This window comes from Mustela lutreola, chromosome 7 (genome assembly GCF_030435805.1).
Source record: "Mustela lutreola isolate mMusLut2 chromosome 7, mMusLut2.pri, whole genome shotgun sequence".
NCBI lineage: Eukaryota > Metazoa > Chordata > Mammalia > Carnivora > Mustelidae > Mustela > Mustela lutreola.
The window spans coordinates 23,884,618-23,901,672 of NC_081296.1; the positions used below are offsets into that span (position 1 = coordinate 23,884,618).

At 47.1% G+C, this 17,055-nt stretch overlaps 1 protein-coding gene across 9 annotated transcripts in view; it reads right to left on the bottom strand.

The window, feature by feature from the left end:
* Window positions 1–1,433: 1,433 nt before the first annotated feature.
* TTC23 (tetratricopeptide repeat domain 23) overlaps window positions 1,434–17,055 on the bottom strand; it is a 96,909-nt gene continuing 81,287 nt past the window's right edge. For 4 of the 9 annotated variants that reach the window (XM_059180125.1, XM_059180124.1, XM_059180126.1 and 1 more), the window contains exons 9-12: window positions 16,375–16,524; window positions 8,535–8,657; window positions 2,663–2,745; window positions 1,434–1,781 (exon numbers count right to left, since the gene is read on the bottom strand). In XM_059180125.1, coding sequence (XP_059036108.1) covers window positions 1,667–1,781; window positions 2,663–2,745; window positions 8,535–8,657; window positions 16,375–16,524 — 471 coding nt within the window. In that variant the 3' untranslated portion in view covers window positions 1,434–1,666. Of the gene's footprint in view, window positions 1,782–2,662; window positions 2,746–7,469; window positions 8,074–8,534; window positions 8,658–16,374; window positions 16,525–17,055 lie in introns of those variants that run through there. The other 5 variants (XM_059180128.1, XM_059180127.1, XR_009355324.1 and 2 more) reach the window with 4 other exon arrangements.

Here is a 17,055-nt window from a genome sequence, read left to right on the forward strand (position 1 = left end):
TCCCAGAAGCCCCCCATTTTCACACTGAGGGTTAGGGCATCATCAGGAATTTTGGACGTACACGTTCAGTCCTTGGCCAACTCCAGTGTGGTATATATTCAAAATGCCTAGTCCACCATCCACGTTGAAACCATGTCTTCAATCAGATGGGACACTTGGTGAGGGGTGACCACGCCTCGTGACTTCATCCCACTGCAGGTCTGTCTGGGTGAGTGGGTACCAGTAGGGGTGGCTGGGGTGGGCAGCTGTCACAATTTCCAAAGGGGACTGGGGACCCTGCCTCTCTCTCTGCCCTGTCATGACCTTTTGGGTTTATTTCCCCCATCAATTCTTGAGGCAGCATCCTGCACAATTGGAACCAGAGTGGCTCTGGGTTTCCCACTGGGTGCTGGAGAGGATGGGGGTCTGGGCCACATCCCGCTGCCATCTTAGCCACTGGCCCAGCTGGGCCACGGTCCATGGGATGAGGGTGGGAAGGAGCAGGAGCAGCGCCGCCCACAGCCCATTCCCACCCACTGCATACTCTGCCCTGTATCCAGCACTGGCTCTCATTGCTGATGGTGTGAAGGGAAGTGCTCAAAATTTCCCACTCTGCTCTTCCATTCTCGAGTGGTGATGGCTTCCCCCAGCCCCCCGCAGGAGACTGAGGACTACTGTGGGACACGAGCGCTTGTCCCACTCCATCCTCCCCACCTCACATGTTGAACCCAGAGAAAGCCAGGGGAGCAGGGGGCCACGGGCTGCACCGACTTGGAAAAAAAAAAAAAAAAATCTCCAGAGGGCAGCCATGTTTCTTCTGCCCGGAGTAGAGACCAGGGAGTCAGTGGCCCTCCCCCGCAGCCTCTCCAGGCCAGCCTCACTCCTGCTCAGCTGCCCTCACTCCCTTACCCTGCCTCTCCTGACCTCTAGCCCATTTACCACCATTCACTCCCTGCCTCGCTTTACTGGGCTCTTTCCCTCTGTTACCAATCTCACCATTATGTTTAGTGCTGCGTGCATGTTGGGGGGGCAAGATCTGAGGGGACAGGGATATTGTGTCTTGGTTACTGTTGTGTCCCCAGCTCTCAACGGATGTTCAGCCCCGTTTGGTGAATGACTGCACAAGTAAAGAGAAGCTTCCTCCTGCCCCTCTCTAGGCTCCAAACAACTCTGAGGCAGGCTTCATTTTCAAAACATCAACCCCAGCACTTCCAAGATTCCTCTCATTAGCATTTTATTTTCAATCCCTATTATCTTCCTGTAAGAAGGGGGGCTTTTTCCAGAATGTTATTGCTCCAAATCTGACTCCAGGTCTAGGCCAGGGGCTCTCTATGCACAGGTGCCGTACCCTGTAATCACACACCAGAGGTTGTCAACTTGTGAAGAGAGGCTTTGCAGCCCCAGTAGGGCTGATGGGTAAAAAATTTTGTTGGCAAGAAAAACCAGTTGGGCGGTAAAAAAAGAAAAATTCTTTATAGAAGCACCAGATCACTCCCAAGGGTGTCCACAGTCAAAATGCGGCCCGCAGGAAATCCGCAATATCTGGGGCCTGCGGGAGCAAACAGCCCTGACAGTCTGTCCAATTCCATCTTCCTGCTGGAGAGGTTGAGAGGTCACCTCAGTGTCAGCGCCCAAGCGTGACCAAAGCTCTCTCTGCGGGGAGGGGAGTTGGGGGGGGGCGGTGGTCTCAGTCTGCCATGTTGGGCCTGGCCTTCCCCAGCACAGTGTGCTGGGCCATGCCCGTGTAGAACGCTGGTTTGGCTTTTGGGGCCTGCCTGGACTTCACCGCCACCTCTGGGGTCCTGCAAAGGAGCAGAAGGTGAGGTGAGTGTGGTGTCCCTCAGACCTCCTCACGGTTCCCCCACCAGGCCCAGCCCTTGCCGCGGTGAAGGGGAGCCTCGCAGTTGCTGAGCTACAAGTCCTCAAGGGGCCTGGGGAGGGATGATAGAAGAGAATCCTGGCACGGGATTTTTTTTCTCCTGCTTTCTAATTCCTCACGACCACTGTCACTGTGCTGAGAGAATCAGCCCTTGGCTGGCTCAGTGAGCGGAACACAAGCAGAGAGTTTGGGACTGGAGGACTTGCTGGCTCAGGGCTAAAGGGGTCCCTGGCTCAGGGGGTCAGCCTGGAGACAGTGCCCCCTGCTGGATGCCTCCTCGTCTTCCATGCTCTCAAGATCTTTCCTTGGCAATCTGCCCACAGGCTCTGAGCCACCCAGGCTCTGTGAGGGTGCGGCCTGTTCCCTGCTCACAGGCTGAGAAAGACTTGGAATCAGCCTTCATGGAGAAGTCAGAGGGCTTTCAGCGCGGCACCCCCTCCCTCAACCCTGACAGGCACCCTGAGAATGAAGGGAAGCCAAAGCAGGCCGCTAGCAGGCCAACCTACAGCACACTGTGCCTTTCTCTTCCAGCAGGAGAGAGGATGGGCAGGCGCTAATCTCCAGGAGGGAGAATCCTAGTATGTGTTTCTGACATGATTCAAGAGCTAATTTCTTCTTAGTATCTGGGCAAGGGAGCTATTTTACAGCTGGGTTTTCAAAGGAACCACGGGTCCTGCCCAGTTGGTGAGTTACGGGAAGTCAGTTAGTAAAACTTTCCACGGAAAGCTCTACAGACCCTTATAGAACCAGCTTCCTTTGAGATCAGAACGGCAAAGAAAACAGTGTAAGTGGAAACAAACTCACTTGGACAGGACGTCCACCGTCTGCTGGGTGGCCAGAGTCCTCTTGTCCTGCGCTCCGTACAAGAGGGTCTGAATCTGAAGACACTGCAGGACACCAAGTAGTAATCATGAGGTCATACAAGTGCCACTACGAGCGTTTTGCAGGAAAAACAAGTCTCTCTTGAATGGAATAAAGACCCATGCCTCACCTTCAATTTGGATCCTCTGAGGGATCTAGGAAACACATGTAAAGTTTTAACATTATTTCACAGAACTCCCTGGGACAAGCTGTATGCAAACTATGTTTATAATCATTTTAGAAAATAAGGTAACAGCATTGTTATTGACTGGGGATGGCCTCTAGTTTGCATTTTAAAATGAGCCTTGGGGCGCCTGGGTGGCTCAGTGGGTTAAGCCCCTGCCTTCAGCTTAGGTGATGATCTCAGGGTCCTGGGATCGAGTCCCACATTGGGTTCTCTGCACAGTGGGGAGCCTGCCTCCCCCCACCCCGCTCACCTGCCTCTCTGCCTACTTGTGATCTCTGTCTGTCGAATAAATAAAGAAAAAATCTTTAAAAAAAATAAATAAAATGAGGCTTATAATAGCCTAGAAAAGTTTTTTAATGCTTTTGCTTGTTGTTGTTAAAAAATGCTTTATCTTACATGCGATTTTTATATTCATTACTATACAATAATTTCTTAGCAGTTAACTGTTCAGCCTATGTCTTTACCCAGGGCTAGCTCTGGCTTGACTTCTCCCCTCTCCATACTGGGTTGCCATTTGGTTGCCTGGACCAGGCAAGGGAAAACTCAAGGAAAGGATAAAGATGAAAGTTGTGCTCCCAAATGGCCAAAACCCAAAAATGGTTTTCATCCAGAGATAGAAAAATAGATCTATAGGACACAGAAGAGGATCCAACACTTGAGAGATGAAAGAAGTGGCCCTGAAGGATCTAGGGGCAAGAACTGAACTGGAAAATAAGTGGAACTTCCGGATGAAAGCATCGAAGATTTATCTTTATCATCTTGAGGCATGGAAGTATTTCTTTCTTTTATTTTTTTAAAAGATTTCATTTATTTATTTGACAGACAGAGATCACAAGTAGGCAGAGAGGCAGGCAGAGAGAGAGAGAGAGAGAAGCAGGCTTCCTGCGGAGCAGAGAGCCCGATGCGGGGCTCGATCCCAGGATCCTGAGATCATGACCCGAGCCGAAGGCAGCAGCCCAAACCACTGAGCCACCCAGGCGCCCCATGGAAGTATTTCTTAAACAAAACCCAGACAAACCAAAAGTAGAAGACTGATAAAATTTAACTGTATTAAAATTCAAAACATCTATGCACCAAAATTCACCTTAGGCAAAGCACAAAGAGGGAGAGGACAAAAGACAATGAGGGAAAATACTCGCACAATACTGAGAAGGGATTAGTATTAAGAACACACAAAGAATTCCTATAAGGTATAGGAAAAGCAACCTACCAATAGAAAATAATCAAGACATAAACATATCATTCAAACAAGTTGAAAACTAAGTGGCTAATAAACACACCTAAGCTCACTAGTATTCAGAAGCGCAAACTAAAACTTCAATGAGGTTGTCCCTTCATCTATTACATTGCAAAAGTCCTAGCTCTGTCAAAGGTATTAAGCAAGAAAAACTTTTTAAAAAATTGATTGTGGGTGTTGAAATTGGTATGACCACTTTTTAGAACAACTAGGCAATATTTAGTAATGGATAGGTAAATTGTGACATAGATGTACTGTATTCGTAAAGTATCATATAGATTTTTGATGTGCTTGTATGTGTCCACATGCAGATGAATCTCATGATCATAGACCAAAAAAAGCAAACTACAGATGAATGCATTATATATTGTATATTAATAGAATATATATTATGTATATCATTTATATGAAGCTTAAGAAACACGTGAAGCAAGGCCATAGTAAAATAAAGAAAACATGGGAATGATATCAAATTCAGGACAGTGGTCATCTGGAAGTGGGGTGGGGAAAGGGAAGAGTGGGGACTTCAACTGTAGGGTCATGTCTTATTGCTTTTGTTGAATTAATGAGCTCAAAGGTGTTTGTTACATTCTTCATGCTTTTCTGCATATCTGAAATATTTGATATTTTTAAAATATTAAATTGGTTTTTCTACATGGTAACAGCTTGAGTCAAAAAAAAGTGTGAGGGTTTGAGGACTTTGTACTGAAGACTGTTTATTCGTTCTGATCTGCCAAGCGTTTTTAGGTCTTCGAGAAAATTCAAATGCAAGCAGCCAAAATGCTTTGTCTTTGTAAGATGTGGAAAATATCAAAACTGTCTGAATGTTTGGTTCAATCTGAGGAACTGAGAAAGTGGTTCTGGAATCTGAGAGCCAGGCTGTCTTCTGGAGGAAAGAAATATTATTAGACGAAGCTATGACAGGGTTCTCTTTTAAAATAACAGATCGTCATTCTGTTGGCTGAATTATGTAACACCAGGAATTAGCATCCTGGTTCTGTTATTCCATTTAGCAGATGATCCAAATTCTCCAAAATCCACCCCCTCCATCCAGCAAGCCCCAGCCATTCTGAATCTGCACTGGGGCCATGGCCAGGTCCGGCCTAGGCAACGTGCTGCTCACTCCACGGGGTTCAGCCAACACTGCTTTAATCCACAGATAAACTGTGAACTTGGGAAATGCAGGAACCTGAGAAAGTTCTGTACTGCTTTTGGGGATGGGTTTCATCGACACCCACGACACTTGATGGACACTTGATGGGAACACTTCCAGCCCTCCTCTCCTCCGTGGCTCCCCGCTGTTGGAAGCCTGGGGGCGTCTCCAAGCAGGGCCCCGGCAGAGACTGTGCTCAGGAAGGGATTGTAAGCAGGAAGCAAGCAAGCTTTCCCCTCCCTCTGGCTTGGCAGTAAGAGGCCTCCATCCAGGGCTAACATTTTTGCCAAAATGGACTTCATTTTCTCCTATGTGGCCAGAAATACCTTAACTCAGTGTAAAAGATCAGGTCTAATTTTAAACCCACCCGACTCCTCTGTTTACATATTTATGAGTGCCCCCGATGCAACTCATTTTGAGATGAGCGGATGTCAATATGCCTTGGTGCTAACTCGTTCACCGTGACATTAGAATTTTACTGACATTATAATAATTATTTGAGACAGTCTGAGGTCTCCATTTACCCTGCCTTAACAGATGGCCTCCAAAATCCAAAAGTCAGGAGGAATTTCCATCCTACCCCTTTGGTTCCCGAAGTTTCTCCCTGGCCCCTCATCCCTAGGGAAAGACATCCTACTAGCTAAATAGTCACAGATTCCTGGGAACAATGACATGGCAATTGACAGAGCTTAGAGAAATTCTCACTGGTTTAACCTGCGACCTCCATTCTAGACCTCGGGTTCTGATCCTTTTTCCCGGGGAAAATGTTTGTAGAGAGACTAGAGGTAGGAGAGAGGATCATAATCAATACTCAAGCCCAAGAGAGGTGAGCCCCCCCATCCCCATCCCTACTCCCTAGACCCCCGGTAGTCAAGACTCTTCTCTTCCTGGCATTAATAGATTTTTATAAAGGCTACTTATCCTCATTAAGAAGATCTGCTCCAAATTCTAGCTGAAGCGAGAAGAGATGTAAAGTGTTGCCAACTAAGAGAGGGAAATGGGTCCTCAGCCCCTGCCTAATCTCCTTTACAAGGACAGCTCCCACCGACACCAAACCAGACGCCACGTCAGGAAAGAATCATTCACCCATGAGCTGGAATAGTCTCCAAGAGCTACCTTTTTAGAAGAGTGAAATAACCCCTCTCCGACCCTTGCTAGAAAATGTTTATATAACCACATATTTATCTAAGAAACGTAAATTCAATTTCTCAATGTTGTGCTCCCCTTAGCTAAATTTGTTTAAGCATTTTTGTGTGAAATAGGTGTTTCGATTCTTTTGTTAAAAAGATAGACATCGACAGAGACCGGGTCAATAGGTTGTTCACTAAACCTACTGGGAGCCACGCATTGTAAATACCCCTCTGAACTCAGACTATATGGAGCCCAAAGACACGGCTGGACGACAGGGCTCCAGGGATCCATCAGCTACCGAAACCTCCAGCAAGGGAGCTTCCTGGTGGGTGCAGCATGATAAACCTTCGCCCTCCGAAGCCAGGCAAGTTCAGTAGTTGCAAGAGTGATGTTGGCTAAGTGCTACTTCGCTTAGTCATTCCTGGTTACCGAGGTCGTTTAGAAACAACCTTAAGCATTTGATGTGGAATTGAAAAAAAGTCTTTTTGAAGTGACTGAGTTTGGAGAGCTAGGTTCCTAAGGGGCCCCTGAGACAAAGCAGCTGGGATAGGAGCCATCGGTTGGTGTCTTCCTAGCTCTGGTCTACCTCTGGGCCCCGGAGCTCGTGCCCTTCCCAGTGTGGTTGCGGGGGGGTGGCTTGGCAGGGGCAGGTCTGGCATGGAGGTTAGCTGACTCAGTCTACTTGGGCTTCAGAAAACCCCAACAGCGAACTACCCTAACTCACAAAGAAGCCTATCTGGTTTGGGCCAGAATCTCTGTTCACCTATTTATGAGTGTCTCTGAAGCAACTCATTTGTCCTGACCGTCTGCAAGGCCATTCCTTTATTTCCCAGCAGAACTGGATTGCGGGGGTGCTTAGCCTCCCTTCCTCCATCAACCTCCCGCCTTAAGTCCTAGAAGCTGCCTCACCCTTCTTATCAGGGAACGTCAGACAATGGAATCGCTGATGGGACATGTCCTCCTCACTAAGAGAGGCCACGCAGCAAGGCCATCAGCTGAAGAGCCAGCTGCAAGGCTTTGCCCCGCCTGGTAAGGGTCCATGCCAAGCCTGTCATGCTAACACATGTGTTTTGTCTTTATATGAAATGAAGAACAAAGCCAGGGAAAGGTACGTTTGTAAAGAACGACTCTCACGATATGAAGTCACTACTCCTCTTAACACGTTATCCGTCAAAGGAGATACTCCCTGCCTGTGGCGGAGAATTACCCAGAAACTCATGACCTGTGCCTCTGTGTTCATGTCAGTTCTCAAGGCTGGTATTAAGAAAAAAAAGATATCAGAACCCAAAACATGTGGAAGGGCAAAAGGTCTTCAAGGTTTAGAAAAACACAAATAGGCTTTCACGGACGAATCTTTACCAGGCAGGCAGAAGTGATTTACTCAAATGATGACCTTGGGAGAACCGAAAGGACAAACCGGAACACAATTCCCCAGCTGGCATTTTTCCTGCAGAAACAGGGGCACACCCGAGCCCTACCCGGGAACCAGCCTTGCCCTCACTGGGCCCGCATCATCCTCCGTGGCCGCTCGTTCCTGTGGCAGGTGTTTGCAGAGCTCCCGCCATCTGCCACCCTGTGTCCCCCTCAGTGACACAGCAGAGAGGGGCAGGCTGAAGGCCTTCATGAGGTGACATGTGAGTTGAGACCTGCAAGATGGGGGGGAGTCAGCCCTGTGAGGGGCTGTCGGGGGGTGGGGGTTCCCAGGAAGGAGGGCTGGGAAGTGTTTGAGGAAGGATACTGATTCCCCTTCTCTGTTCTTCTCTCCTTCTCTCTCTCTCTCTCTCTCAGGTACACACACACACACACACACACACACGCACACATCATGCAAGCACACCCCCCTGCAGCTCCCTGACCTGGAGACCCACTAATTCTGAGCCCCACCTGCTGCACAGGTGGGCAGGAAGCCTCCCATGACACAAGGACAGCTAAAGTGGGACCAGGGGCCCCAGGAGCAGGGAGGGAGATGAGGAAGAAAGGGGGGGCCCATGGACTGCCACTCACACAGCTGCCAAGAGTGGACCCCATCCGCAAAGCTCTCCCTGAGTGTCCACTGAGTGCCCCCCTAGGAAGTGTTCACGGCATCCCTGTCTCCCTCACTCCTCACCTCCGAGCTGCCATGTGCCGTGGCTTCTACATCCTTATCGACATCCCTCGACTCCCCCACGACTTTGCTCCATCCCCTGGCCACTGTCTTGGAGCAAGCTACCATCATCTTTCTCCAGGACAGCTGCAACACAAATATTTGAGGACAAACACGTCAGCGGGACTCGCTAGCATGGGGGGGTCCTGCTGCGCACCCACGTGTCAGGCAAGGCAGCCAGCTTTTTGTACAGAAGCCGGACTTGCCCGTTTCAGCGCCAGAGAGAGCAAGAGGTTGGACCCTCTTCAAGCTAACCCCCTTGGGCTGACTTTTCGGGGCTGGTTTCCCTCTTGATGTGGAGCTCAGCCGTGTCACCTGGGTCCTTCCTGAACCGGTGCGGTCACACCAGCCATTTCTTTTTTAAATATATTTTTAAAATATTTTATTTACTTATTTGTCATAGAGAGAGAGCAACAGGCAGAGGGAGAAGCAGGCTCCCCACTGAGCAAGAAGCCCAACGCGGGACTCGATCCCAGCACCCCAGGATCATGACCTGAGCCAGAGGCAGACGCTTCACCAACTGAGCCACCCAGGAGCCCCTCACATCAGCTACTCCTGACCATCACTCTTTCCACTTGTTTAAGGTCACGCTGAATTTCCATGGGAGAGTTTGCCTTTCCCTCTATCGCTGGCCATACACCCATAAACTCGGCATCTTCTAGTTGTCCCTCCTCTAGTGGGGCTCTGACAGTTAGAGCCCCCAGTTCGCTAGAACCCCCAGTTCTGCGCCCTCCAGACTCCGAGGCCAGTTTAGGGACTTTGAAGACACTAAGCATCCCACAAGCAATAGTTCTCCTAACTGAGGTGCTTTCCACAGCAAACGTAGCCTTGAGTGGGGCTGTCCGTGTTTTCTAAGGGACAGCGACAGTGGAGGAGTGCTGTGCGTGGACTGTCCTCATGGGGCCCCTTCCTGGCAGCTGGTGGACTTCTCTCATTCCCACCTAGCCTACAGCCTGCAAGGGAGGCTCCACCTTTCCCCCACATAAACCGGATGACCTTGATCTCTTCCACCATCGGCTCCCACGGTTATACCGCATCAACTGACTTACAAACAGCTTGGACAAAGGAGCGCTTGGAACGTCTTCCAGCATGCTTCTCAACCCAAGAACAGGATTTTTTTTTTGGAACAGGATTTTTTTGATGTGAAATTCATGGCATGAACTTCCTCTCTTCCCAAAAAGGACTGGAGGGGACCTGCCGCAGCCCGGCGATGGGTTTAGTCAGTGACCGTTAGGAAAGTCAGGATCAAGGACAAATAAACAAGACCACACCTGAAAACAGTATGGCTAACACGGGGCTGTGTGGGGACTCCAAAGGTGCTCTGGATTTCCTGGTATCCGGGGCAACCAGGAAAACACCACACAGGCTAATGGGAAAGTAAAACTCGGTGGTCTACGGACGGAATGACAGCGCGTGAATTATGTATAAAAGACAGCTGTCAACCAGAAAGTTCTGGGTGCTTGGCCGGCTGGAGGAACGGCTAATCTAGGGTCTTAATCCATGACCACACAAGACCCTTCCAGGGATGGCTTTCTCATCTACAACCTACGAGTAAAAACCATTTTCCTCCACCTTTCTTCAATTGATTCATCATAGTGGGACAGGGGTCACGTAACATCACGTTATTCTTTTATGGAAATGTTTACTGTTGGGAGCTGTGAGGTGGTCAGGCCCCCTGATGAGGACAGTACTCACTAGGGGACTGGCTACCCCAACTCCACCCTGTCCCTGGGTCCAGGGTGAGTCCTGAGAGACTACTGACCTGGGAGACAATCTTTAGGAATGCTTTTTTTTTTTTCCTAAAGATTTTATTTATTTGACAGAGATCACAAGTAGGCAGAGAGGCAGGCAGAGAGAGAGAGAGAGGAGGAAGCAGGCTCCCTGCTGAGCAGAGAGCCAGATGCGGGGCTCGATCCCAGGACCCTGGGATCACGACCCGAGCCGAAGGCAGATGCTTTAACCCACTGAGCCACCCAGGCGCCCAAGGAATGCTTTTTTTGCAGCTTTTCACCAGGGTGAAAATGATGGCAGTGACACCCATCCTAGAATCAAACCAGGGCTCTATGTTGCAAAAGCACTTAGAACTTTTGCTGTGGAAATTTCCATCTGGAGCCAACAGATTTCTCCCTTTGCACCCTGCAGGCAGCTGCCGGGCTCAGCAGCGGGCAGATGTGCAGGGCGTGTTTCACGTCTTGTGTCCGTGCCCCAACGTTCACAGCGTGGCCAGTCCTGTCCTCAGATGGGCATAAGCAGGGGAGGGGCAGTGAGGACTGCGTGGACCACAGCCCACGTGACCAACAGACACAAGTTTCAACCCTTTCTTCCTGCATTCTGGCAGATGGCCCGATAGCTTTAAAATGTCAAAGTCATGGTGTTCGGGACTGCTGGTTAATGAGGCCAGACTGAAGGGAGAAAATGTCACTGACGTCCAGGGAAGCCTTCGGGAGCGATGAAGCCTGACAGTGTCTCGAGGCTGACCTGATCTTAAGCCCTGTGGGTGGGCATGGGGCCCAGAGCAGTGATCTCAACCTTCTCCCAGAAGCTAAAATGCAGATCCCTGGGGCCTGGGACCCCTGCCCCAGAGTCGGATTCAGAAAGTCACCCTCATGCAGGGCTTTAAGCCCCCATGCTTGGTGAACCTTACTTAAGATGAACCTGCCCATGTAAAACTCACTTGTTTCCAGGCAGCTCAGCCCCTTCCCTTGAAGACAGGGCTCCTAAGGTCTGACATACAGGGCTGTGAGGATGAGGAACGATGTACGAACCACTCTGGGCAGCAGCCAGCCTGGCCCTGAGTCTGAGGTTGGTCTTGGTACCTGCTCCGCCCCACGGGGGACAGCGGGGTCCTCATGAAGGTTCGTGTGGCTCCTACTCAAGTTTGCCAGCTCCCCCCACTCCTGGGGTCCCTCCCCGGCCCAGAGTTGAGTGACCAGGCTAAACCCTCAGAAGAGGAATCACAGCAGAGTCTCCCAAGGGCAGGCAGTGCCTCGGCCAGGAGAGCTCTGCCCTCTCCTCCTCCGGGGCTCTGTGGCCCCCTGGGCCCCGCTGGATCCTTTGCTCCTGAAAGCAACCTCCTCCCTGCCCTCCCTTCCGTCCATCCCCGGCACAATGTGGGGGAAAGGAAGTCTGGGCGTTGCTATTACTACCATTTCACAGAGGTTTCTTGTCTTCCTCAAGCCTCTTGCCTTTGACTCTTGGCCCATTCCAGTCCGTTCTCCACACGGTCCTCACTATAATTTATCTCTCTTTTTTTTAAATCCAAAGTACAAATATAGACCTGTGGTGGCCTGCTTACAACTCCCTTCATGGCTCCTAGCTGCTTAAGGCAATGTTCAGAAAACTTCTTCTGCAAAGGGCCACACGGTAAATATTGCGGGTTTTTGTCTCTACATAGAGAGACAAAAATGGAGGCTTACTGTGTAGGCACGTACAGAACAAGAGGGGGAGCAAACTTCCTCGAGTTTGTTTTATCAGTGAAATTACAGGTAGGTGTTTTTGGAATCTAGTTTTACTCAGGAGAATAGGTTTCTTTTTTGGTACAGGTTAAGACTTCCTTAGTGAGGGCTCAGTTAATGTTCCCTATACTCCAACTGATTGACGATCACTTATAAAATGATGACAGGTTTTATGACTATCTGTAAACACCATTTTTAACTTGGCTTGTATCCTTAACTGTAATGAAATAAACACAGACAGTGCACTGGCCATTGTTTGGGACCCCTGCTTAAAGGATCACGTCTCAGCCCCTTAACCTACAAACATGGCTGCCGAGACTTGCCCCCATGTCTTTCCAAGATGATTTCCTGCCAGATGGTCGGCCCTAACTAGTTTTTGCTTTTTAAAGAGGCTTCACTCTCTCACCCCCGAACTTCTTCTTCACCCCATTTCCAACCTGGGAATTCCTGTCTCTGTTGGGCTACACTCTTTTTTAGGACTACTTATCTGTGTGAACACCTTCCCTAAGCCCCTTTCCTCCCACAGATCTCGGTGTGGACCTGGAGAACTTAGCACATGATACCACAGTTGGGGGTTTACAATCTGTAACTCCCTCATCGGCCTGGAACATTCTCAGGGAGGAAGCTACTGGATGCCTAGTGGACCCATTGCACGTGTTTCAACAACAGGGAGGGGCTCTCTCTGGGACCCTGTCTCAGGTTTTCTGACTATGGGACTGTTTCCTGCACCATCTCCACCCTGGGCCAGCCAGCCACCATGAGGGCGCCATGTTCTTACATCCTACCAAAGCCCTGGCCTCAGCTGATTGATCCAGGGTGAGCACTTCATGTCAGGTCTATAGCCCTTTCCTTAGCATCTTTCAAGCTATGACTGGGAAATGGTGCAGGGGTAGGAAGTAAAACTCTGGAGGGCTGGCAGCCATGATCTCCATCTTGAAGGCAGACGGCCATGACAACAGGTAGGAGTCTGGGACAGAGATAGCCTTGGAACATTCTCCTGAGGCTTAGCTATGTCCTACTTTGCTAATCATCTGCCTATTGGCCTTTCCCTGGAAACCATAAGACAAGAGATACCCCTTTATATCTGAGCTGGTTTGACTGTTTTCTGTCAGTGGTAATCCAAAGACTCCTTTTTCTGATCTTGACATTCTCCCCACCGGGTCACTGGTTCCCAGATGTTTTTTTAAGGATAGGAAGTCCTCATTCAATCAAAATCTTGCTGAGAGGCCCGAGGTGAACCAGGAGAAGTGCAGAATAGATCACCTCGCCTGTACCTCTTGGTGCCAAAGCCCCACTCTGCCAACTCCTGACCTTGCAGTCAAGGCTGAGACACTCAAGTCTTTGTAAAAAATTGAAGTAGAGGTATTGACTCTTCAACTTGTGATAGGGCTTAAATAAGTCAATATGTGTAAATCGTTCAGCACAGTTCAGGGGATATAACAATCAGTCAATAAGTATGAGCTCAGAAGTGGAAGATGGAGAAGCCCAGGGCAACTTCCATCTTAGCTTCCCTCCTCCGTCTTCCCTCAATAATGTCTTTGGCACATGTATAATGTTTAGATTATCTCAAATGATTAGTTTAACATATCTTCCTCCTCAGACTGGATCTCATGGAGACAAGAAGCATAATTGTCTTGATCATTGTTCTTCCCCAGGTCTGCTGAGCACAACTACTGGCGCACAGTAGGTGACTGATAACTACCATTGACAGTGTGATAATTGATATATGTATCATCTTGTTAAAAACTAGGCACCATGCATGTTACCAAATCTGATGCCTTCTGCCACAGATTCAGAAAAGTCCTAAGAAGAGAAGAAGGCTCAATGCATAGGGCAGCCCACTCAGAACTAAAGTTAATTCTTTTGGTTTGGTCAGTTATGTTACTTAGAGGTAACAGGATTTCCCCATTTTAACACTAATACATGTAATGAAAACACAACATGACAAAATTTATGAGACACATTTAAAGCAATAAAAGGAAAAGCCAGAGCCTAAAACATTTTCTTGGTAAAAATGAAAACAAATGAGTTCAATTCCCAATTCAAAAAGGAAAAACTCCAACAAAGTAAAACAAAATAAGTCACGAGAAAAGAATAAATAAAGATAAAATCAGAAATTAGTGAAACAGAATAGGAAGGCAATTGACCTATGGAGTTTGAAAAACTGACAAAATAGACAAACCACTAACTAACTCAGTCAATGGAAAAAGTGAGGAAATCCAAATAAAAAATGAAGAAATTATAATGAGAAGAGAACTATGAAAAAAGCAGAGATTTAAAAAACTCATGAAATTACAAATCTCCATGCAAATCATTCTGAAAATGATAGTGAAATAGATAAATGCAGTTCACTAAAATGACCTCATCGGAGATAGAAAGCTTCAACAGAGCAATTTTTTATACAGAAATAGAGAAGATTATCAAGAAATTCCCTGCCATTCAAAAATAGCACCAGGCCTAAAAAGTTTCACAAGGGGTACAAACCTTCAAAGACCAGATAGTTTTAGTGTGTGCATAAATTCCTTCAGGCATAGAAAATAAAGGTAAATTTCCAAATTATTTTTATGAAGCAAATATAACATTGTTACTTAAACAAATATCACTTACCAATACTGGTGCAAAAAATCCTAAAATAAATGTTAGTAAACAAATCAACATTACACTGAAAAAATAGTTCAATATGACTATGGGGATTTATTCCAGGAATACAAGGTTGGTTCAATATTATAATAAAATATACCATATTAAGTGATATAGAAAGAATCATATGATTATTTCCATTGATGCTGAAAAAGTCTTTGATAAAAATCTAGCACTTATTTCTAATAAAAAATATTCGTGAAAATAGAAATTGACAGATATTTCCTTATCATGATAACATATATAAACCTTAGTCCAAAGACAGCGTCTACTATATGAAGAATCATTAGAAATATTTCCACTAATGGGGCGCCTGGGTGGCTCAGTGGATTAAGCCGCTGCCTTCGGCTCAGGTCATGATCTCAGGGTCTTGGGATCGAGTCCCGCATCGGGCTCTCTGCTCAGCAGGGAGCCTGCTTCCCTCTCTCTCTCTCTGGCTGCCTCTCTGTCTACTTGTGATTTCTCTCTGTCAAATAAATAAATCTTTAAAAAAAAAAAAAAAAGAAAGAAATATTTCCACTAAGATCAGAACAAGAATGCCTATTACTTATTGTACTGGAGGTATGAGCCAATGCAATTAGACAAGAGAAATCAATTAGAGGCAAAAGAATTGGAAAACATAAAGTAAAAGTATTTGCAGATGATGTAATAGTACACCTGAAAAACTTGAAAGAACTGATGCTCAAATTAACTCAAACAAGAAAAGAATTAAGCAAGATAGCAAAATAAAATTAACAGAGAGAAACCAACAGTTTGCATACACATATACACACACATACATATAATACTAGATAGAACTCCATTTATAACAGCATTATGATTAAGGAAGAGGAAATGTTTAGAAATCAGCCTAATAAGAAATGTGCAGAATTTATACAGGGAACACTTTAAAATGTGCCTGAATGATCCATAAGTAGACATGAACAAATATAAAGACATCCCTTGTTCTCAGTCTTCCAGAAGTTTATAAATAACATGATCCTCCAAAAAATACCACCAAACTTCTTATGGAGCTAGACAGGTTGATACTAAAATTCATGTGGAAAAATAAATATGCAAAAATGTTTAGAAAACCTGATACTCTAGGGAGATAAAAAACCCTGAGGGGAGTGGTGTTCTACCAGCTATTAAATCACGCTGTGAAATCTCTATAATTAAGACAATGAGGCACTGGAATTCGAATAAACAAAAAGACAAATGGAAGAGACCAGAAATGGAAGAGACCAGAAATCCAGAAATCCACTCTAGCATACACATAAGTGTAGTACATGATGAACGTGTTCTTTCAAATCACTGAAGAATAGGTGGGTTCTTTGACAAAGGGTGCTGGGCAACTGGGTATCCATTTGAAAAAAGATAGTATTAGATCCTTACCTCACACCTTCCACACAAACAAATCCCCAATTTAAAAAGCAACTAGAAGAACACACACAAGAATTCAAGAATTCCTCCATAAACTGACTCTACAAAAAGAGTACAATAAAATAAAAGACTGATGAATGGCCCTAGGCAAAAATTTGAAAATAACTGCATGCTATAATTAAAAAATCGCTGTTTATCCAAGAAGTGTTGGCTTAGCTTGGCCACAGAAGTGGTCATCTTACTTAAATGAGCCCCTGATAAAGTTTCACTTAAAAACAGAATGGTAGAGGGAGAGAAAGTTCGCCGTGGGGAGGGTTTCGCCAGGTTAGTATTGAGTCCAGCTTTACCTTCTTCAGTTTCCTGTGGGCCCCAGCGTGGTTCCCCTGGGCCAGGTCGGCCCCACCCAACAGCCTGTAGGTCTCGGCCACCTCGGGACTGAGATCGCCACACACTGCCACTTTGGCTTCTAGGGACTCTCTCAGGATCGAGGTTGCTTTCTGTGACAGGAACAAAGGTTAAAGTTTGGTTAGAAAGTTCAAAGGCTCATAAAGATCAACGCTCCTTAAGAAAAGGATGTAACTGGGGACAGCCGGGTGATTCAGTCCATTAAGAGTCTGACTCTTGGATTCGGCTCAGGGAATCGAGCCCGGCATTGGGTTCCACAGTCAGCATGAGTCTGCTGGGATGTTCTCTCCCTCTGCCCTTTCCCCCACCACTCACAGGTTCTCTCTCTCTCTCTCTCTCTCTCAAATAAATAAATAAATCTTTTTAAAAAAGAAAATGGGGGTGCCTGTGTGGCTCAGTCGGTTGGGTGGCTGCCTTCAGCTTCTGTCACAATCTCCGGGTCTGGGAACTGAGCCCCACACTGGGCTCTCGGCTCAGTGGGGAGTCGTTCTGCCTCTGCCTCTCCCCTGCCCATGCTCTCCCTCTCAAATGAGTAAATAAAAGAAAATGTTGTAACTGATGTGTATTTTCACTCTTCAGGGATTTGGGTTTGGGTTGTGTCCTTGAGCTGAGCCTACTTTCCC